This window comes from Leptodactylus fuscus, chromosome 9 (genome assembly GCF_031893055.1).
Source record: "Leptodactylus fuscus isolate aLepFus1 chromosome 9, aLepFus1.hap2, whole genome shotgun sequence".
Taxonomy (NCBI): domain Eukaryota; kingdom Metazoa; phylum Chordata; class Amphibia; order Anura; family Leptodactylidae; genus Leptodactylus; species Leptodactylus fuscus.
The window spans coordinates 45,029,529-45,052,058 of record NC_134273.1 but is presented as its reverse complement, the minus strand read 5'-3'; the positions used below and the strand labels follow the sequence as shown (position 1 = coordinate 45,052,058).

The 22,530-nt window shown below is 42.3% G+C and overlaps 1 protein-coding gene across 3 annotated transcripts in view; it reads right to left on the bottom strand.

The window, feature by feature from the left end:
* Positions 1 to 22,330, bottom strand: part of MRTFA (myocardin related transcription factor A) — a 76,825-nt gene extending 54,495 nt beyond the window's left edge. For 2 of the 3 annotated variants that reach the window (XM_075286332.1, XM_075286335.1), the window contains exons 1-3: positions 22,136 to 22,330; positions 17,113 to 17,371; positions 5,168 to 5,233 (exon numbers count right to left, since the gene is read on the bottom strand). In XM_075286332.1, coding sequence (XP_075142433.1) covers positions 5,168 to 5,233; positions 17,113 to 17,323 — 277 coding nt within the window. In that variant the 5' untranslated portion in view covers positions 17,324 to 17,371; positions 22,136 to 22,330. Of the gene's footprint in view, positions 1 to 5,167; positions 5,234 to 17,112; positions 17,372 to 22,098 lie in introns of all 3 variants that reach the window. The other variant, XM_075286333.1, reaches the window with a different exon arrangement.
* Between the last annotated feature and the right edge of the window lie 200 nt (positions 22,331 to 22,530).

Here is a 22,530-nt window from a genome sequence, read left to right as displayed (position 1 = left end):
AACTCTATGTTGATGCCTTTTCCCAAAAAGCTCTACTTTTGTCTCATCTGACCAGAGAACATTCTTCCAAAACGTTTTTGGCTTTCTCAGGTAAGTTTTGGCAAACTCCAGCCTGGCTTTTTTATGTCTCTGGGTAAGAAGTGGGGTCTTCCTGCCATCCTACCATACAGTCCCTTTTCATTCAGATGCCGACGGATAGTACGGGTTGACACTGTTGTACCCTCGGACTGCAGGGCAGATTGAACTTGTTTGGATGTTAGTCGAGGTTCTTTATCCACCATCCGCACAATCTTGCGTTGAAATCTCTCGTCAATTTTTCTTTTCCGTCCACATCTAGGGAGGTTAGCCACAGTGCCATGGGCTTTAAACTTCTTGATGACACTGCGCACGGTAGACACAGGAACATTCAGGTCTTTGGAGATGGACTTGTAGCCTTGAGATTGCTCATGCTTCCTCACAATTTTGCTTCTCAAGTCCTCAGACAATTCTTTGGTCTTCTTTCTTTTCTCCATGCTCAGTGTGGTACACACAAGGACACAGGACAGAGGTTGAGTCAACTTTAATCCATTTCAACTGGCTGCAAGTGTGATTTAGTTATTGCCACCACCTGTTAGGTGCCTCAGGTAACAGGTGCAGTAAATTACACAAATTAGAGAAACATCACATGATTTTTTAAACAGTGCCAATATTTTTGTCCACCCCCTTTTTTATGTTTGCTATGGAATTACAGTCCTATGAAAAAGTTTGGGCACCCCTATTAATCTTAATCATTTTTAGTTCTAAATATTTTTGTGTTTGCAACAGCCATTTCAGTTTGATATATCTAATAACTGATGGACACAGTAATATTTCAGGATTGAAATGAGGTTTATTGTACTAACAGAAAATGCGCAATATGTATTAAACCAAAATTTGACCGGTGCAAAAATATGGGCACCTCAACAGAAAAGTGATATTAATATTTAGTACATCCTCCTTTTGCAAAGATAACAGCCTCTAGTTGCTTCCTGTAGCTTTTAATCAATTAAAATTAAAATTATCACTCAGTTCCTGGATCCTGGATGAAAGTATTTTGGACCATTTCTTTCTACAAAACAATTCAAGTTCAGTTAAGTTAGATGGTCGCCGAGCATGGACAGCCCGCTCTCAAATGATTTGAAAACAAAGATTGTTCAACATAGTTGTTCAGGGGAAGGATACAAAATGTTGTCTCAGAGATTTAACCTGTCAGTTTCCACTGTGAGGAACATAGTAAGGAAATGAAAGACCACAGGGACAGTTCTTGTTAAGCCCAGAAGTGGCAGGCCAAGAAAAATATCAGAAAGGCAGAGAAGAAGAATGGTGAGAACAGTCAAGGACAATCCACAGACCACCTCCAAAGAGCTGCAGCATCATCTTGCTGCAGATGGTGTCACTGTGCATCAGTCAGCAATACAGCGCACTTTGCACTAGGAGAAGCTGTATGGGAGAGTGATGAGACAGAAGCCGTTTCTGCACGTACGCCACAAATAGAGTTGCCTGAGGTATGCAAAAGCACATTTGGAGAAGCCAACTTCATTTTGGAAACAATGATTGAGTTGTTTGGTTATAAAAAAAAAGGCGTTATGCATGGCGTCCAAAAAGAAACAGCATTCCAAGAAAAACACATGCTACCCACTGTAAAATTTGGTGGAGGTTCCATCATGCTTTGGGGCTGTGTGGCCAATGCCGGCACCGGGAATCTTGTTAAAGTTGAGGGACGCATGGATTCCACTCAGTATCAGCAGATTCTTGAGAATAATGTTCAAGAATCAGTGACGAAGTTGAAGTTACGCCGGGGATGGATATTTTAGCAAGACAATGATCCAAAACACCGCTCCAAATCGACTCAGGCATTCATGCAGAGGAACAATTACAATGTTCTGGAATGGCCATCCCAGTCCCCAGACCTGAATATCATTGAACATCTGTGGGATGATTTGATGCGGGCTGTCCATGCTCGGCGACCATCTAACTTAACTGAACTTGAATTGTTTGTCCAAAATACCTTTATCCAGGAACTGATTAAAAGCTACAGGAAGCGACTAGAGGCTGTTATCTTTGCAAAAGGAGGATCTACTAAATATTAATGTCACTTTTCTGTTGAGGTGCCCATACTTTTGCACCAGTCAAATTTTGGTTTAATGCATATTGCACATTTTCTGTTAGTACAATAAACCTCATTTCAATCCTGAAATATTACTGTGTCCATCAGTTATTAGATATATCAAACTGAAATGGCTGTTGCAAATACCAAAATATTTAGAACTAAAAATGATTAAGATTAATAGGGGTGCCCAAACTTTTTCATAGGACTGTATATCCAATTTGGCTTTTTGACAATTCTTTTTGTGGTTTTCCATTGAAGACAAATTAAATGAAGATAATAATACCAAAGAATTTGTGCTTACAATCATTTTCTCATAGAAAATGGAGTATTATCTGACAGAATTGCAGGGGTGCCAATACTTTTGGCCAACACTGTATCATCCGTATACTACTAAGAATTCTGAGGCAAGTATGTCCTCCTTGGGTGGAAAAGGAGACTTTGGCAGCACAATGCCGAGGGGGCGGGAAATTAAAGAGGACCTTTCATGGTATGGGGCATATGCAGTTTTATATACTGCTGGAAAGCCAACAGTGCGCTGAATTCAGCTCACTGTCGGCTTTCCCGATCTGTGCCCCTTGTAAAGAGCTTTCGGTCCCGGTACCGTAGCTCTTTACAGTCAGAAGGGCGTTCCTGACAGTGTCAGGTACGTACTTCTTCAAAGCAGTGCCTATAGCGCTGTACAGTGTGAGCGGGGAGGAACACCCCCTCCTCTCCTGATAATACTCGTCTATGGACGAGCTGTGTGAGCAGAGGGAGGGGGCGTTCCTCCCCGCTCACACTATACTGCGCAATAGGCGCTGCTTTGTAGAAGGATGTACCTGACACGGTCAGGAACGCCCTTCTGACTGTAAAGAGCTACGGTACCGGGACCGAAAGCTCTTTACCCGGGGCACAGATCAAGAAAGCCGACGGTGCGCTGAATTCAGCGCACTGTCTGCTTTCAAGCAATATATACAGTAGAACTGCCTGTGCCCCAAACCATGAAAGGTCCTCTTTAAGAGAAATCTGAGGCAGATGTCCGACTCAAATGCATTGCAATTTTCCACCATGTGAACATTAAATTGTAAAAATTACTTGGTAGGGGTGCCCCAAGTGTGAAAAGATTGAGAAACTGGATTATATAATACACAGTTATATAATTGTAGTCCATTGTAATATGACTTATTATGAGGCTGGCAACTATACTGTTTGGTCTTGCTTCCACTTAAAGGAAGTGGTTTAGCTCCTTCCTAGCTACGCTGCATATGTATGGAGGATATCAAGATGGGATATTCTGGAGGAATTAATGAAATAATACATCATTAAAATGATTCTATGTCAGCAGGTGTGCGAGTTTCTTATAAATGTTTCCAGGAAAGTTAGCACAAAGTAAACACCCCCCCTACCCCCCCAAAATCATACTACAGCATTTCTTTTATTACAAATTTATGCTGAAAACATAAAACTCTACAGTGTGTGTGTGTGGCCTAGAGGCCTGGTAGGCTCAGCATATCACTTAAAAATCCATCCTGCAGTAGCTTGTAGCCATGTAGGCTTTAAAGACAATCCGTTGACTGACATGTCGCAAAGTACAACATGCTGAATGACATACATCGTTTCATTGTCCCCATGACCTTGAACAATTTGGAGCTCTTTTATCAGAAACCTCGTCATAAGTCACGGCCCTTAGGTGATTGTAAATTCTCTAAATGGGTGGTAACTTTCGGCATACTTCTATCACGACCAGAAGAGTATTTTCAGATGTCTTTTGCCAATTGTAGTTTCCAATAGGCATGGAGGAAGCTGGAGGGAAACTGATGCAAGATGTACTAGTAGACTGGTAATACTTAGGTCCATCTGATGCACCAGACAAACACCTGTGAAGGACCTAGGCAGAAAAAATCTCTATTGACTGTAGAGGTCCGGTCCAACAACTGGTGCTAAAAAATATCTTCGGCTTCAGTCTCAATCTTGCTTTTCTCTATCATGTAGGGTGGCAACTACAACAGACACTATGAATATGTAAAAAGCAAAGTAAAAATAGACTGCAGCGGACAAAAGCATTAGGATACTTAAATCATTAAAAGAAACAAGTCATTTACCAAGTTTTTCAAAACTTGTCAGAAATGATCAGATCCAGTAGAGCACCCCCTCTAGTTGGATCTTATACAAACTGAACCATAACATTTCCCTGCAAGTTGAAAAATTCTAAGTTACCGACCCCTTGGGACTCCACAATCACACTGTGGGAGGGCCGACTGGTTGAAAAAAAGGTGTGCCTAAAGCCCCTAACCACCCAGATGCTGTGATTGATCATGGCATCTGAACATTTTCCAACTGATGCAGCTTATATAATACAGCCAGAACACAGAAGCAAGGTAGCAGGCTTGCTACAACTCTGTGCCATGTGATTTCACCACTGTGTTAACTATACGCTCAGTAAAAAGTAATAATATAGCACAGAGTATTAAGGGGTTAAGAGATTCTTTACGAGAAAAAAAAAAATAATTGTTTCTAATCACACTAAACTAAAATCCCACCAAGTGTAAAATATGTGTAATCTCTCCTATGTAATTTTACACGTGCTAAAATAAGTAGAACACACTTTTTTTTTTTTAATTGATAAAACTGTATGTAATCAAAATTGATGAAAAGTGTCTAGTCAATAAAGAACTTCTTGCCCCATATCCACAGGATTGGAGACAAGTAGATATACATTGCAGTCTGTTGGTGGTCTGCGATTTATTGGTGGATGGATTCAGATTATTGGTGGACTGATCAAGAGAACAAACATTCTTTCAAAGGTGCTATGGTTGAACGAGTTCGCCCCCCACTCCATTTATTTCAATGGAACCCTGAGAGATAGCAGAGCACTGTTGCTAAGATAGGAGAACTGTTGTCTGGTTATTTGCCCAGTATTAAAGGTGCCAAAACGTCAGGTAATACGAGTTGACACTCATGCAAACAAGAAAAACAATTAAGATGTTTCATTTCAGTGCAACTTAATTAAATGAAAAGGATTAGTTTATAAAGCAAGTATCTTTTCTTAAATAGACTTACGTGGCATTATTCCTTGGTTCACCAACTCTTCTCTTGTCCTCCTCTGTTGGAGTTTCAGCTGCAACACTAGGGGAGAAAAGAAGACCTCTCAGTTCCACCATCACCTAAGTCCTCTCACAGTTTTCTCTTGTTTGTTTCAGTAGCAATACATTCCCCACCCTTTCAGATAGCAGAAGTGGATCTGATCACAGCAGTGTTGCAGTTTCCGTCATTTCAAATGCAGGAGGAAGTTGCTTGTGGTATTTTAGTGCAAGATAAAAACAAGACATACTTTACTACTCTTCTGAAACCAGAGTATATTTTTTAAGCATGGTTAGTACAAGCAGGATTATCAATAAAGCCCTTTGTCGTACAATGAGAATGAAAATAAAATGAGCGTATGACTTGGGTGCATCAGCGCTGAAGGTTAGTAAACCTCCAGGTAAACTCATGACAACACATCCTGTTCTGTTTAGCGGCAGAAACTTTGCAAAAAAAAAAAAAAAAAAGTTTACTCACATGGTATAAGTATTTCTACTAAGTTAACCTGTTATCTATAAATATAATTGGACTCTGTCTTCTTCAACTTTGCTATGTGTCTATAAAGCCTCATACAGTCAGCAGATTTCCTTTATTACAAGTTCAGATGGCGGAAAAAGAATAAGAATTTGAGATGCAACACATCCCCCCCCCCCTAACTCTTTCCTTGTAGCTTTCCTGAGCAGATGAGGCCCTTTAGGTTAAAGGTTTAATCAGCAGAGCGTCTTAAGTCACTGACTCCACAGCAAGATCAAGTAGGCGACTTATTTTTCAGCATCCTGCTCCGATCTCTGCCTGCCAATAAAAACAATTGGAGGAGGAATCTGAGAAGAATCTCTCGATGAGTTGGGGACAGAATCACCACAAAATCATTAGCAGATTCCACCGTGCGAACGTAGCCTAACGCTGCCCTTCACCTCGTCCGTTTCACCTATCTCACTATCCAATAATCCAAAAAGACTCTTTGATACCTTTGTATGCCTCCCAAGTACTAATGTGCAGGCACCTACCACCGTTCTCAGTGCTGAAGAACTGGCCACAAAGTTCAAAGACAAAATTGACTCTAATCCTCAAGAAATAACTGCCCAATATTTGAGCAGAATCAATTCCCCATCCAACATAGGAAGTCTACTGGTTGCTCAAGAGTCTTTATTCCAAAGTATATGACATTCTACATCATATACACTGGAACTCTGCCAGGTCTCCCTTGCCTTATAAAGTGAGTGCCCACTTGCACACCTGATCCTAAAGCTCACTATCAGAAAACCTGTTATCCTGGAAACCTTCAGATGCCATAGATGTAATCAATAGCAACAACTACATTTAAATCGCTTCCCTATATTAGGCATGTGCAACTCTGAGAATGCAATTGCAGAGTGCCAATGCCATTAAAAGAAGGGCAAGTGTAGGCCCCCTAGGGCTACCTGTGACATGTTTATTCGAGCATGCCCTAATAGGCTGCTTGTCTGTTTCAACCAGACACTATAAAACACTACCACTACTGGGTTTTTTTTGACAAATTATAATGGTGATCTTTCCTTGGGGTAGGCCATCAATATGAGATTGGAAGGGGTCAAATACTGGGATTCCTGACGATCAGCTATTCTCACCACTTGCTATATGGAGTATAGAGCTGAAAGATCGATTCATATTTGCAGAAGTTGTACCGATCAGCTGTGGAACCCCTGCTGATCTGATACTGATGACATTCCCTAAGGCAACAAAGTCATAGACACTACACACTTTGTACCTGTACACATGCAGATTTATCTGTACTACCCTGTTTCATAAAAGACAGCTGAAACAGTGTACAAAGCAAGGGCTTTACCTCTTGTGCCATCATGATTTGCTTATAAATTGTAAGTTGTTGCAAAGAGAGCCCTATAGATTTTTGTGGGTTTCTAAACAGCAATGTGACGGCCATTCAAAAAATTGGAGGAATGATTAAAACCTTTTCCTGTGACTAGCGATTGCGGTTACCTCTTTACCTCAATGTTCTTTTAATTCCCTCTCATGTCCACCTAATGCAGGGTTGTCACATTTTCAAAGACTATAAAAAAATGTAATGTGCACTAAGATAGCGTGTCTCTAGATTGCAGATAAAAATGGAAACTTTTTAAAGATGTTGCACAGGATATATTATACACCAGGTGGAAGAATCCCAGCAAGCTTTCTATGGTGTATATAACTTTTTTCTAAGTTCCAGCAGAGATGATATGGCATAACTGTCTGAAGAAATACCCACTACCCTCATTTTCTCCCGGTTACACTCAACCTCCTGCATTGTTACACAGTGCAAAGCAGGGTTTAGTTCTCGATAGAGAAACAAGGGAAACAAAAGAAATGCACACTTTCACAAAGTACCGTATATACTCTAGTATAAGCCGACCCGAGTATAAGCTGAGGACCCTAATTTTACCACAAAAACTGGGAAAACTTATTGATAAAAAGTCTGGTCATATGTATTACAGCTTAGTAAATCCATGTGCCTCAAAGTAATAGCAGTTAACCCATCATGTCCCTTACATTAACCTCCTGTATGCCTCGCATACCGTATTTTTCGGACTATAAGACGCACCCAGGTTTTAGAGGAGAAAAATAGGGAAAAAAAATTTTCAGGCAAAAAATGGTAAAATATTTAATATATGGGAGTTGTAGTTTTGGAACAGCTGCAAGGCCACATTGACAGGTGACCCTGCAGCTGTACGGGGATGTATAGGGCGTTTTTTTTGTGGGGCCAGGTGTAGACCGGGCATTTTCAGACACAGGGATACCTAATGTATATGTTTCACAGTAATGTTATACTTTTATATGTATTCTAGGGAAAGGAGGTGAACTTTTATTTACTTTATTTTTTATTATATTTTTTTAAGTGTTTTTTTTTTTTTTTTTTTACTATTTTAATATCCCCCGCCTAGGGGGCTTGAACCTGCAATCATTTGATTGCAAGTCCCATAGACGGCAATACAAGTGTATTGCCGTCTATAGGAGATTCTATACATTACTATCGCGGAGGGTCATAGACCAGCCGCGATAGTAATATATATCTATGACAGGCCTGGGAGTCTTCATTAGGCTCCCGGCTGTCATCGGAACAGGCCGGCTCCTGCGGCCTCGCCGTGCAGGAGCCGGCCTGCATCACTAAAGGTATGAGGCCGGGGGGGGGCTAACTAACTGTCGGGACCTGCGGAGGAGCAGTGGGTTTGCAGCATGGCCATGCTACTGCCACCGCTGGTTTTCTTCAGCGGCAGTAGCGCGGCAATCCGCAGGCCCCGGCAGCTAAGACAGTCCCCGGCATCTGCTGTAATAGACCGGCGGATGCCGGGGAGTGTCTTAGCTGCCGGGGCCTGCAGTATTGTCACACTCCTGCCGCTGAAGAAAACCAGCGGTGGCAGTAGCGCGGCAATCTGCAGGCCCCGGCAGCTAAGACACTCCCCGGCATCCGCCGGTCTATTACAGCAGATGCCGGGGACTGTCTTGGCTGCTGGGGCCTGCAGATTGCCGCGCTACTGCCGCTGAAGAAAACCAGCGGTGGCAGTAGCGCGGCCATGCTGCAAACCCACATTCAGACTATAAGACGCACCCTCATTTTCCTCCGAAATTTGGGGGGAAAAAAGTGCGTCTTATAGTCCGAAAAATACGGTAAGTGTTACTGATATGTGAGAAAAATATGCAAATCTAGTCTCCTGGATGGAATTAGGAGAACAGAGTGCACTCTGTACACCACCCTATAGAGGGCAGCATCCTTAACATCATGAATGACTCAGTTATAAAGTCTTTTAATCATAATGTGGATTTAATTGCTAAATCAGTATTTCTGTCCCAAAAGGAACAGATTCCCAACTATGGACAGCGCTGTTTCGGCCTATTGGGCCATCCTCAGCATAGCGTAGGGATACTGATTTAGCATGGTGAGAGACTATAGACCAGGGTATGGGGGCACTCGTCCACATTAGGGAGAGTGTTCGCCTACATAGGCAGTACGGAGACTTACAAGTCATTCCTGCTCCGCTAGGGATTATGGGTAAAAAATATGCAAATCTAGTCTCCTGGATGGAATTAGGAGAACAGAGTGCACTCTGTACACCACCCTATAGAGGGCAGCATCCTTAACATCATTCCTTTTGGGACAGAAATACTGATTTAGCAATTAAATCCACATTATGATTAAAAGACTTTATAACTGAGTCGTTCATGATGTTAAGGATGCTGCCCTCTATAGGGTGGCGTACAGAGTGCACTCTGTTCTACTAATTCCATCCAGGAGACTAGATTTGCATATTTTTTACCCATAATCCCTAGCGGAGCAGGAATGACTTGTAAGTCTCCGTACTGCCTATGTAGGCGAACACTCTCCCTAATGTGGACGAGTGCCCCCATACCCTGATATGTGAGAGACATGGAGGTAATAATTAGGTATCTTCATAATTAAGGTCCTTTATTAGTACCCCCATGTGTCTCACATATTAGTAACCCTTATATGGGGCACACAGGGGTTAATAACAGTTATGCTGATCCTTCCCCACCCCCACAATTGAGGAAGAGCTGGCTCATCTACATACCCATATTCTGTCCAGTTTAAGTGCTACATCCACATCGAGTTTCTGTAACTCCAATTACATTCCCCCCCTCCCCAATTCAAATTTTATTGCAATTTTATAGCAATACAACAAGGTGTGAAATAGTCCAATAGTGCAGAAAAAATACAAACATACACACACAACAAAGCAGGCAGGAGCCACCAAGGAAGACCCCCCCCCCCAAATGACCTAGCCACCAGGGTTACAGAAATATTAAGACCAAGAGGAAAAAGGGGAAGAATGATTGAAAGAATAGGAGAACTAGAGGAAAAAAAGAAAATCAGAGGAGGGAGGGCAAGAGAGGAGAGAAGATGGGGGGGGGGGGGGTGTCAGCAAAAAACCATATAAGGGCCCCCAATAAGGGCCCGGAGAACCAGCCATGTCATGTCCCCTTCAGAAGGACCAAGAATCAGTAAGGGGAGTCCAATAAAATTTAATGAGGAGAGCATAGAATATCCATGGCCAACATCTCCATTCATTCTCTTCCTCACCAGGCGGTATGGAGATCAGAGGACACTCATTCTTGACATTGGCAAGGTTCTCAGAATTTATGGCAAATCCTATGGATATGCAATTAATGTTGAAGATGGGACTAGCCCTTAAACTGAATTATCAGAGGACTAGTATATGTGGGAGAACAGAGCTTTCTACTGCATTTTATGTTTTAACAGTTAAGAGTTTTCAGGACAATTTTCCTTTATACATAGGTACACGTCAAAACTGGTAGAGAGAAGCATGATAAATCCAAACCTCCTTTCAAAAAGACAGTTTCACCAACTCTTTATTCTTTCTGTCCTTTATAACTTTAATGATTTTGGCACAGTTGGAATTTTTCTGTAAGTCCCCTACCACCATTTCCAAGCAATCAGTCTATTTGCTTGTCTGCTCCGGCCCAAGACCACTAACTGGACAGTAGGCAGTATGTAAATAACCAGCAAATTAGATGGTCAAGGTGTGGTTTGTAACATAAGAAGTTTCAATGGGTTCTTCAAGATTTAATTTCTTTTTAATCAAGATGGAGCTATTGGTCATTGGCTGACCTTGCATCCATACTGACCCTGCGGCTATGTCATAGTTGGCTCACCTGCCTCAACGTTTGGGACTCAGCTGTTTGGACCTAGTGACAGCTATTTCATTTTCCTTATGCGTTTATGTGCCTGATGAAAGGTTTTTACCCGAAACTTTGTATTAATAAAGAAAGATTTTTTGAAGCATAGCTAAGTTTTGGAGTATGGTTCTATACTGTTGTATTTGGATTTACATTGCGGTGGGGAGGTGGTCAGCCCCTCACCGAACCAGCAATCATGAAGATTCCCATTACCCCTGTGCTGCCTTCATACATATTTATTTATTTTTAATGGCAGTTACTGCAGTTCTGCTCCCCCTGAAGTGAACGGCGGCTGAGCAGCCCTCATTAACTGTTGCCTACAGCATAGGTTAGTTACTGGCATGGCATATGTACATACTGGACACTCTTTAGCTACTGTTCAGTTTGAATGTTCACCTGATAGACGCAGGTTTATGTACCTTTTACTAAAGGTGGATGAGTCAAGCGGAATGAACTTGTATCAGTGAATTCCCTGTGCTTTCTAGACATGGAATGAACAGGCTATATGTGTGGTTGTATAATCATACAAATTTCTCTATACCAGCAATAAATTGGCGATAGATAATCCCTCCAAATGACAACGTTTCCTATTCAGTATCAATGCACAACAAATGACAAATAATATACTAACACAATATTGTATATTTACCAATAAAAGTTTTTATTAATGAAAAAAAAAGGAAAAAAAAAAATTAAAATCATTTTAAAAAGTATTCTTAAAATGAAAGGGTAAATATTCACTTTTGTTAATAAAAGTGGATTATAAAGTAGCTGGGGGTGGAGGAGGATGTTTAGTTTAGGGTAAAACGTTCTTTTTATCCCGGACAACTCCTTTAAAGACACGGCTCCAATTTTCAAAACGGACGTGTCACTTGGCAATAACGTGTGGCAATAACCAAGATGCTTTAACTTACCCAAGTGATGGAAATAGTCTACAAGTGGATGTAAATTACTGTATATACTTGAGTATAAGCCGACTTTTTCAGCACATTTTTCATGCTGAAAAAGCTCTCCTCGGCTTATACACGAGTCAGGGTTCACGGAGCACAGAAAACTGGAAAGACCTGGAAGGGGGAGATCCTTTAGTGCTACTGCTCTGTGATTGGCTTATCATGAGGTCATGTGACTGATGTCATCAAAGGTCCTGTAGCCACTGGTATGTAACATCTGCAGATAAGGTTGAGTCTAAATCCTAGTAGCTCCACCCACACCAGAGTCCGATCACATGGTCATGACGTCATCAGAGGTCCTTTAGCACACTAGGATTTAGCATCTACCCTGCAGATGAGTGGCCAGGATTCATTGTGTCTTATGGAAGATGTCTGTTGTATGGAGGAGAGGAAGCTACAATAAAGTGAAACACAGGGGTCTCAGCTTATATTCGGGTCGGCTTATACTCAAGTATACACTCACCAGCCACTTTATTAGGTACACCATGCTAGTAACGGGTTGGACCCCCTTTTGCCTTCAGAACTGCCTCAATTCTTCGTAGCATAGATTCAACAAGGTGCTGGAAGCATTCCTCAGAGATTTTGGTCCATATTGACATGATGGCATCACACAGTTGCCGCAGATTTGTCGGCTGCACATCCATGATGCGAATCTCCCGTTCCACCACATCCCAAAGATGCTCTATTGGATTGAGATCTGGTGACTGTGGAGGCCATTGGAGTACAGTGAACTCATTGTCATGTTCAAGAAACCAGTCTGAGATGATTCCAGCTTTATGACATGGCGCATTATCCTGCTGAAAGTAGCCATCAGATGTTGGGTACATTGTGGTCATAAAGGGATGGACATGGTCAGCAACAATACTCAGGTAGGCTTTGGCGTTGCAACGATGCTCAATTGGTACCAAGGGGCCCAAAGAGTGCCAAGAAAATATTCCCCACACCATGACACCACCACCACCAGCCTGAACCGTTGATACAAGGCAGGATGGATCCATGCTTTCATGTTGTTGACGCCAAATTCTGACCCTACCATCCGAATGTCGCAGCAGAAATCGAGACTCATCAGACCAGGCAACGTTTTTCCAATCTTCAATTGTCCAATTTCGATGAGCTTGTGCAAATTGTAGCCTCAGTTTCCTGTTCTTAGCTGAAAGGAGTGGCACCCGGTGTGGTCTTCTGCTGCTGTAGCCCATCTGCCTCAAAGTTCGACGTACTGTGCGTTCAGAGATGCTCTTCTGGCTACCTTGGTTGTAACGGGTGGCTATTTGAGTCACTGTTGCCTTTCTATCAGCTGGAACCAGTCTGGCCATTCTCCTCTGACCTCTGGCATCAACAACGCATTTCCGCCCACAGAACTGCCACTCACTGGATGTTTTTTCTTTTTCGGACCATTCTCTGTAAACCCTAGAGATGGTTGTGCGTGAAAATCCCAGTAGATCAGCAGTTTCTGAAATACTCAGACCAGCCCTTCTGGCACCAACAACCATGCCACGTTCAAAGGCTCTCAAATCACCTTTCTTCCCCATACTGATGCTCGGTTTGAACTGCAGGAGATTGTCTTGACCATGTCTACATGCCTAAATGCACTGAGTTGCCGCCATGTGATTGGCTGATTAGAAATTAAGTGTTAACGAGCAGTTGGACAGGTGTACCTAATAAAGTGGCCGGTGAGTGTATATGGTACTATTTGGGCACATGGCAGCACACAAAAAGGGAAGGAGTGGAATAGTTTTCAGGTGCTATGTCTCAACTGCTTTGACCCCACAGCTGTTTCATAGATTTTACTAACATTGGGACGTGAAAATTAAAATTACTTTTATTCCAATCAACTGTCAATTTAGCCCAAAATATTTCTTCTTCACAAGGGGTCAAAAGAGAAAAAAAGTTCATTATACAATTTCTCCTGATTAGGGCAATACCCCATCTGTGGCCATAAACTGCTGTATGGGTACATGGCAGGGCTAGGAATGGACAGAGCACAATTTGGCTTTTGGAGGGCAGCTTTTACTGGAATAGTTTTTGGGTGCTATGTTGCATTTGCAGAGCCCCTGAAGTACCAACCAGTACAATAAAAAACCCAAAAAGGTGACCCCATTTTAGAAACTTCACCCCTCACAGAATTTATCAAGGGGCATAGTGAGAATTTTATCTCAAGAGATGATTTACAAAAAGAAATGTGCAGTGGATGACACAAAATGAAAGTTGAAATTTTCCCAGGTATGCGTGTGCAATATGTCATGCCAAGCTTATGGCACTGTGAAAGGGCAGCTCTCCAGTTATTTTGCCGAATTTCCCGATTTTGAAAATGCCCTACATGTGACCTTAATCTTTTGCCTGGAAATATAATAAGGCTCAGAAGTGAAAGAGCACCATGCGCATTTGGGGCCTATTTTGATCATTAACATCACATTAGCAGGAATTTGCAAAGGCCCTGAGCCTCTAAGAAAAAATAACACCTCCAAAATACAACTTAAAAAACAAAAAAACAAACACACACATCAAGGAATTTGTCACAAACAGCAGTTTATTGCCCACTGTTATTCCAGGTAACATCACAAAGGCTTCCGCTGCTCCATGCTGGAAAAGTTACTGGAAAATTTCAAAAATGAAAATGGTCGGAGTTTTTGGGTGCAGTAGTTGCTGGGTGCTGGGAAAAGGGAGGGGGTGTTTTAGTTGTCTGTCTGCCTCTTCCCTGAGCTTGAGGACTGGGTTCTCCTCCCCCCATTTGGAATACAGCCTGACTGAATATAAGGTATCTGCTGTGCTCCTAATAACCCCTTCCCGACGGCATAGGAGCACTGCAGATACCCTATATTTAGCCTGGCTATAGTCAGACTGAATTCCAACTGGGGGGAAAAAAACCAATCTCAGGGAAGGGGCAGTTAGGGGGCATTCACACTACGTATACTGAAGCTTATTCTGAACGTAAAACACGTTCAGAATAAGCGGCGTATAAAGCAGCTCCATTCATTTCTATGGGAGCCGGCATACGAGCGCTCCCCATAGAAATGAATGGGCTGCTTCTTTCACTGCGAGCAGTCCCATTGAAGTGAATGGGAAGTGTACGGCTCGGCATGAGCAGAGCTTGCCGTATACGCCGGCACTTCCCATTCACTTCAATGGGACTGCTCGCAGTGAAAGAAGCAGCCCATTCATTTCTATGGGGAGCGCTCGCATGCCGGCTCCCATAGAAATGAATGGGAAGTGTTCGGCAGCCCTGCTGTAACGTCGGCATGTACGGCTGTGATACACTCTGGCGTTACGTAGTGTGAATGCACCCATAGACAACTTTTTTTCCAGCTACGGCGTTTACTGTACAGGAAAAATATTTTTATAGATTTGTAGAGCGGGCTTTTTCGGACACAGGGATACCTAACGTGTATGTGTTTCACAGTATTAGTAATTAGTAGCATCTATCTTCTGCTGAATCCTCCCCTTCTTTCTTCGGCGGCTTCACCTCTGTCGGCTCTGACACTAGTAGAGCTGAATGCGCATGCGCGGCCATAGTTCCGAGGCCGTAATTGCGCGCATGCGCCTTCAGCTCTACTAGTGTCAGAGCCGACAGAGGTGAAGCTGCCGAAGAAAGAAGGGGAGGATCCAGCAGAAGGTAGAGGCGGCGCAGAATCCTGTTCTCGGGCAGCGGTGGGGACGCCCTCATCGCATTTTCAGCGCTGGGGCCCGCCCCCATCGCTGCCAGAGAACTAATGTAAAAACTGGTATTACAAAGGAACGGCACGGTGGAGATCCCATCTAAAGGTAAGAGACGAATAGCCTTTCTAAAGGCTATTCCGACGTGTTAGCCACAGAAAAAAGATTTTTAATGGTCTTATACTCGAGCATATACGGTAATTAAAAACCGCCGGCGCCAATCAATGATAAAAGGTATGGCTGGAATAGCCTTTCTAAAGGCTATGTAAAGATATGTTTAGTAGAAAAATCACTAATGCCAGTGATACACTCCCTTTAATGTCATACGTGGCATTGTACAAGCTATAACTTTTTCTTATTTTTTATGGTCTGCTAACCATATGAAAGCTTGCTTTTTAGGGGTACAGATACATTTTATAATTAAATCATTTTGATGTGTCTAACTTTATTAACTGTCTGGGAGGGTGGGCTGAAAAAAAAAAAAAAAAAGACATCAATTCTGGCATTGATTTTCAACATTTTAAATTGTATGCCCTTCGCCATACAACATAAATAATGTGTTAGCTTTAATGTATTGGTCGGTACAATTATGGTGGTAACAAATTTAGTCACAAAGTTTTTTATGCCTTACTAATGTTGCATAATAAAAATCTATTTAAGGAAAAAAAATCTGTTATTTTTGCATTGCATATTCTGAGAGGCGTAACAATTTTATTTTATTTATTATTTATATTACCAAGGCAGTTTGCGAGCTTATTTTTTCGTTGCCAAATGTGTGGGGTTTATCTTATGATTGTTGAATTAGTACTATACTCTCAAATGTATATAAAAGTGTTGGTGTGTATACAGGCCGTATAGGCTGAGAAGCAGGATGGAGTTAGAAAAAGCCAACTGTAGACTCGGAGCCACAAAACAGACAGAGAGAGAGCATACAGGTACCGGGTTGCCGGGGCAACCACTTAGATGCTACAGTCATGATTGATTGCGGCATCTAAGGGATTAACACCTGTGATTGGCGCTCAGCTCAGGCTGCGGGTGTTACAGGCGGGAGCCAGCTGCTTCTGAGCAAGTGACATTATCATGACTTAACAGTATGTAATAGTGCGTTAAGGCACACATTTTCATTATGTGCTATTAAGTGCGGGAAGGGGTTAAATATACAGGTATGTAGAGAATTCCATGTGCTTCCTAGACACAGAATAAAAAGGTTATATGTTTAGGTAATAGTAGAATGAACACACTTCTCACACACAGAGGCACATAGTAAATTCTGTGTGCTTTCTAGACTGGAGCGAACAGGTTATTTGTGTAGTTTTGCTTGAAATTAACACATTTTCAACTTATACAGAATGGAATGTGCAGATATTTCACATATATATCTGTTTATTCTACTATAAACAACTGTTCATCGCACCTAAAACCTTTTCATTCCATATATACAAAGCACAGAGAATTTAATACACAGCTGTACATGTGTTAAATCTGCTATGCCACTCTATCTTGACGCATCCTACAAAAAAAAACAAAAAACAAACATTCTCACTGCATGAATGCATATACATCATACACCCTTCATCTGAGGTATAAATCAGTAAATACTCCCAACGAGCAATGTGAATTATGTTAATAAAGGAGTACCGTTTTTCCGTTCACTGAGTGGAGGAGCTTTGGGCCTGAACGAAGCAGTTGGCATCTCTGATCCAGGTTGTAAAGACAGTTCTTGCAAATCATCAGCAATTGCCTCACTCTTTGGACTAGGAGCAGACGGTCCTTCCATTATTACTGATTCATCATCATCCTTCTTGTGTCTTCCACCTCCATGTACCCCCTCTGATGAGGGAGGAGGCATTAGGCCAGTAAGGCTGACAAAATCCACTCTGCTTTAAGTGTGGAATACCTAAAATGAAAGTTATAGAAGAATTACTAATATTGTTTTAATTATCAAAGAAAAACATGTTTTACACCAGGCATAGTAAATGTTAACCTGAACCTTCTGTTTTAACTACAAAATTTCAGTCCTTTTGGAATCACCTTATGAATTATGGGGTTGTCTAAAAGACTGTGTGTAGTGTAGAAATATATTTCAGTCTTCAGACTCTTAAAGTCCTATTTTCATTTTAGTATTTATTAGTAACAATTTTTTTTTTACATGGCAGTATGACACATACATTGATTACATCATATGTTATAATGAATTAGTCATCCATCCAGATGTTTTGGTCACCAATTGGACCTTCTGCAGTGATGGGTCTACAACAAAGTTAGTAATCTTAGTTAATCCACATATAAATTTGGACTATATAAATGTAGAATCCCCGGAATGGTAACAAAACATAGAATACAGGTGACCTGTCACGTTGGCTACACAGTGAACGTCATAAAAATGAAGTCCGTATAATACTCGCACAAATTCACATTTTCTCCAATTCCATCCCATTCTGAATTTTTTTCCAGCTTCCTAGTACATTATACAGAATAATAAATGGTACTATCAAGAAGAACAATCTGTCCCGCAAACATTAAACCTTCACATAGCTCTGTGAACAAAAAAATAAAAAAGTTTTGGTTTTTGGAAGGCGAGGAGTCAAAAACGAAAATTGAAAAATTCAAAATTGATAGTTTATAGAGATGAGTTAGTAGTATTCGATCTTCGATCGAATTACCCCTCTTTGCATAATTATTGGTGTACTCTGTCGCATACCAGGCGGTAAACATTCAATTCCCCTGCCACCTTCCCTGGCACTTTTTTTTTCCCACACCAAAAACTATGCAGGGGAGGTATTCGATCCAATATACTCGCTCATCTCTAATAGTTTACAAATATAAAAATGGTTATGTTCATTTAAATATCCCTTTAATAATAAATTACCGGATAAGGCTGCCACTGAAAAAGATCTGGGGATTTTGGCGGACAGTAAGCTTACCTTTAGTGACCAGTGCCAAGGCAAATAAAATGATGGGATGCATCAAAAGATTCTTACGGCAAGAACAAAGTTATGCCTTTATACATATCACAGGTACAGCCAGACATAGTCTATTGCATGTAATTTTGGGTCCCTTTGTACAAGGAGGACATAAATGAATTAGAGAGTGAAGAAGGGCGGCCAAGGTACTTAGAAGAATAGAAGACTTAAAGGGGTTGTCCACTTTCAGACCGATATTGAGAAACAAATGTTATTGTTTGTATAATTGGTACTATTCCGTTATCGGGCCAGCAGCAGCGCAGTTCAGCAGCAGCTTTCGGGACAGCAGTTCAGCAGCGGGAATTACAATGACATCCGAGGACTGCTGGCCCGATGCTTGTGCCCAGTAACCAGTACATCGATGACCCCCCTCCCCCATCCTTCTCCTCCTGCCAGTGCTGCCCCCCAGCTCTCCTTACATCTTCCCCGTACCCTCTCCCCGCCACACGACTAGGCCTCACCTCAGCGCTAGTACCGAGACCGAAAGGAAAGACACCGGGGCTCAATCCAGGCCCTGACAAGAAACACGCCGACTATAGGAACGGTGAGCTACAGCGAGCCGGAGGGACAAACTTTCTGCAGCGTCCGGCGGCTATCTAGTAGCATTCATTGCTCAAGATTTACGGTGAGGCCTATTACAGGGAGAGGGTACGGGGCAGATGTAAGAAGAGCTGGGGGGCAGCACTGGAAGGAAGAGGAGGATGAGGGCATCGATCGATGTACTGCCTACTACACACAAGCACGGCCTCTATCATCGGGCCAGCATCGGCTTAGTCATGTGGCGGGGAGAGGGTACGGGGTAGATGTAAGGAGAGCTGGGGGGCAGCACTGGAAGGAGGAGGAGATGGAGGGGGGGTCATTGATGTACTGGCTACTGGGCACAAGCATCGGGCCAGCAGTCCTCGGATGTCATTGTAATTCCCGCTGCTGAACTGAACTGCTGTCCCGAAAGCTGGTGCTGAAATGCGCTGCTGCTGGCCCGATAACGGAATAGTACCGTATAATTATTGTTTGTATAATAAAAAGTTGTACAATTTTCCAATATACTTTCTGTATCAATTTCTCCCAGTTTTCTAGATTTCGGCTTGCTGTCATTCATTCTGTTACTTCTAGCGGATAAACGTCTGACCATGGTCATGTGATTTACGGTCCATGGTCATGTGATGTACACACAGGTGCACAGCTGATTACCAGGCAGATGTCTGATTACTGTGCTGTGACTGTAACAAGCAGCACCTGTGTCCTCATCACATGACCATGGACCGTAAATCACATGACCATGGACCGTAAATCACATGACCATGGTCAGACTTTTATCCACTATAAGGAACAGAAAGAATGACAGCAAGCCAAAATCTAGAAAACTGTGAGGAATTGATACAGAAAGTATATTGGAAAATTGTACAGCTTTTTATTATACGAACCATAACATTTGTCTCTCAATATTGGTCTGAGAGTGGCAAATCCATTTAAAGTACTGAGACAGAAGGTCTGTAGAGACCCCAGAGTATAATAAGACCAATTTTGGTTTGGACGTGTTCAGGCCAAACAAAGCGGCAGAGCAAACCTCACAAGATTTGCCAAACACACACTCATACTTACAAAAAAAAAAAAAAAAAAAAAAAAGGAGTTGCTTTTTAAATTAATCGTAATCAGGTAAAATGCCCAATTAATCGCGATTTTGATTTTAGGTCATAATTGTTCAGCCCTTGTTCACAGCCAGTCAAACAGTGGAACAACAATAAATATATGCCAGGCACGCTGTCTTGTACAGGTGCTAGTGGGGGTCTCCAACCCAATTAATTAAACATAGGTATCCACTGCTCCCAATAAAGTCTTATTTCCATATAGTATTTATTACATATATTAATAACATTGGATTTTACATGGCAGTATGGCACATATCAATTACATTATATGTTATAACACATTAATTCCCCATCCGGATGTTTCGGTCACTAATTGGACCTTCTTCAGTGATGGGTCTACAACAAAGTTAGGCTAGGGTCACACTTGTGCTGGGCTCTCCTGGTGGACCCGAACAACAGTGAGCACATATGCTAAAACAGCGGTTACTTCTGGATCCCATATAATCATATATACAACATATAATCCAGTGACTAAAAGATATTTAGAGAAAAATCTTTAAAACGCTGCAAAATATTTAATTACTTATACTTGCAAAAATGACTAACTTTGAATTATCTACAAATCTAAAAATGGTTATGTACATGGGAATATCCCCTTTAAGTCCTGGGGCTATAAACATAACAAACCAGTACTCCCCTTTCTCTGGGCCCACGTTTCTAACAGCAGTAGATCCGTTGTCTGTATACAGGCTGACCTCCAGTTTAGCTAGAGGTGACTGATGGCAAAGGTCACCTGCGACAAACAAATGGTGGACCTATATACAGGCGAACAATACTGCAGCTACCGATGGAATCTGACAACCAGGGACAGGAGAGAACTGGTTTGTTATATAATATAATCTGTAATAGTGCCACCATGGGGAAATTCAGTGTGTTACAGCAGCATAGATAGCACAGTAATAATACAAAAGCTCCACAGTAGGTACAGATAAAAAGATAAAGGTAAAGAAGATAGAAGAAGGGAAATCACAACTTCAGGATCTTTCAGCTCTCTGTATGAAATGACCTATACTTAACCCGGTGTTGGTTGCACAGCCTAACGGCAGTGGTGTGCAAAGACTTGGGGATCATCGAACAGAATACCGAATGCATTGACAAAGCGGTGAGTTTATGAAAGCACACGGACCCCATAGACTATAATAAGATCCGTGTGTTATCCGCACGACTCATACGGAAAGGAAAGTAGTTCATGAAGTACTTTTTGCTCTGCATGCGGACACCACACGGACTCCATTATAGTCTATGGGGTCCGTGTGCTATAAGCTCACCGCTTGTCAATGTGTTCAGTATTTCATTCGGGGGGGGGGGCTCCCGAGCAGACTCCCCGAACAGAATACCGAACACAGATGTGAATCAGGCCTAATAAGTTCTCTCTATAACAATGCGGTAGCAGTAGTAAACAATAACAATACGAGTCGCACATCCCCTTTAATTATGTGAAGCATCTTCATGCTCACCGGGGCAGATTTATTAAGACTGTTCTTACTAACGCCAGGCTTCACAGTCCATGAGCCAGCAGAGGGAATACCTCCTATAAGAAGAGGTGCACACTCGGCTGTGCTATGGGGGAAATGGATGCCAGCTTGAAGCTGGAGCAAATGATGATAAATTTGCCATGCCCCCCCTTTCTGACAAATGACTTTTTTTTTGTATAAAACGGGGTACAAAGCATGATAAATCTGGGACACTCTTTGTAGACTCAGTTCTGCCATCTTTGATGCATTCTGTACTTCAGAAGCAAAAGGTGAAACAGTTGTGAGAGAGAAGGAAGAAAATATTCCTAAACATTTGCTTCTTCAGACATCAGGACCTACAGAGAGCTGCAAATCCCACTAGAAGTAATGTGTTTCTGTGCGAGCTGTGGGACAAGGAAGCTGGCCATTAGGAAGAAGCCCCGCACAGGTCACGCCGCATCTGCAGCAGCGCTAAGGACGAGCTCAGTCTCCTCAGGTCCTAGACAGTCGGCGGGATATCATCTTTTTCTGTTGTCTCACCGTCCCACACCCACTTACCCATGAAACCGACCCTTTAGTCAGTCATATCAAATACCTGGTCCTGGCTGGCAGCAGTGTGGTAGTTGGTGAGTGCACAGTACCATGTGTACGCCCGACCCAGAGTCTCTACAGACGCCTCACTGTGACAAACCTTCACCCGGAGCAGCCGGTGGTCAGCGAGATTGAAGGCCAGCCCTGCACAACATTGCCTAAGGTAGATGCTATTTCCTAGTGGGCTAAAGGACCTCCGATGACGTCATGGCCATGTGACCAGACTCTCAAGTAGGAGGAGCAATGCTGTATTTTGCAGGACAGTGAGATATTACAGAGGGAAGGAGTCTGCTGTGAACTTGTGAGGAAGGTAACGAGGAAACCGAGGACGGTTCTGACTAAATTCTCTTCTCCAGGACGACCATGGTCGCCATTAGTGATAGACAGCTCACACAGACT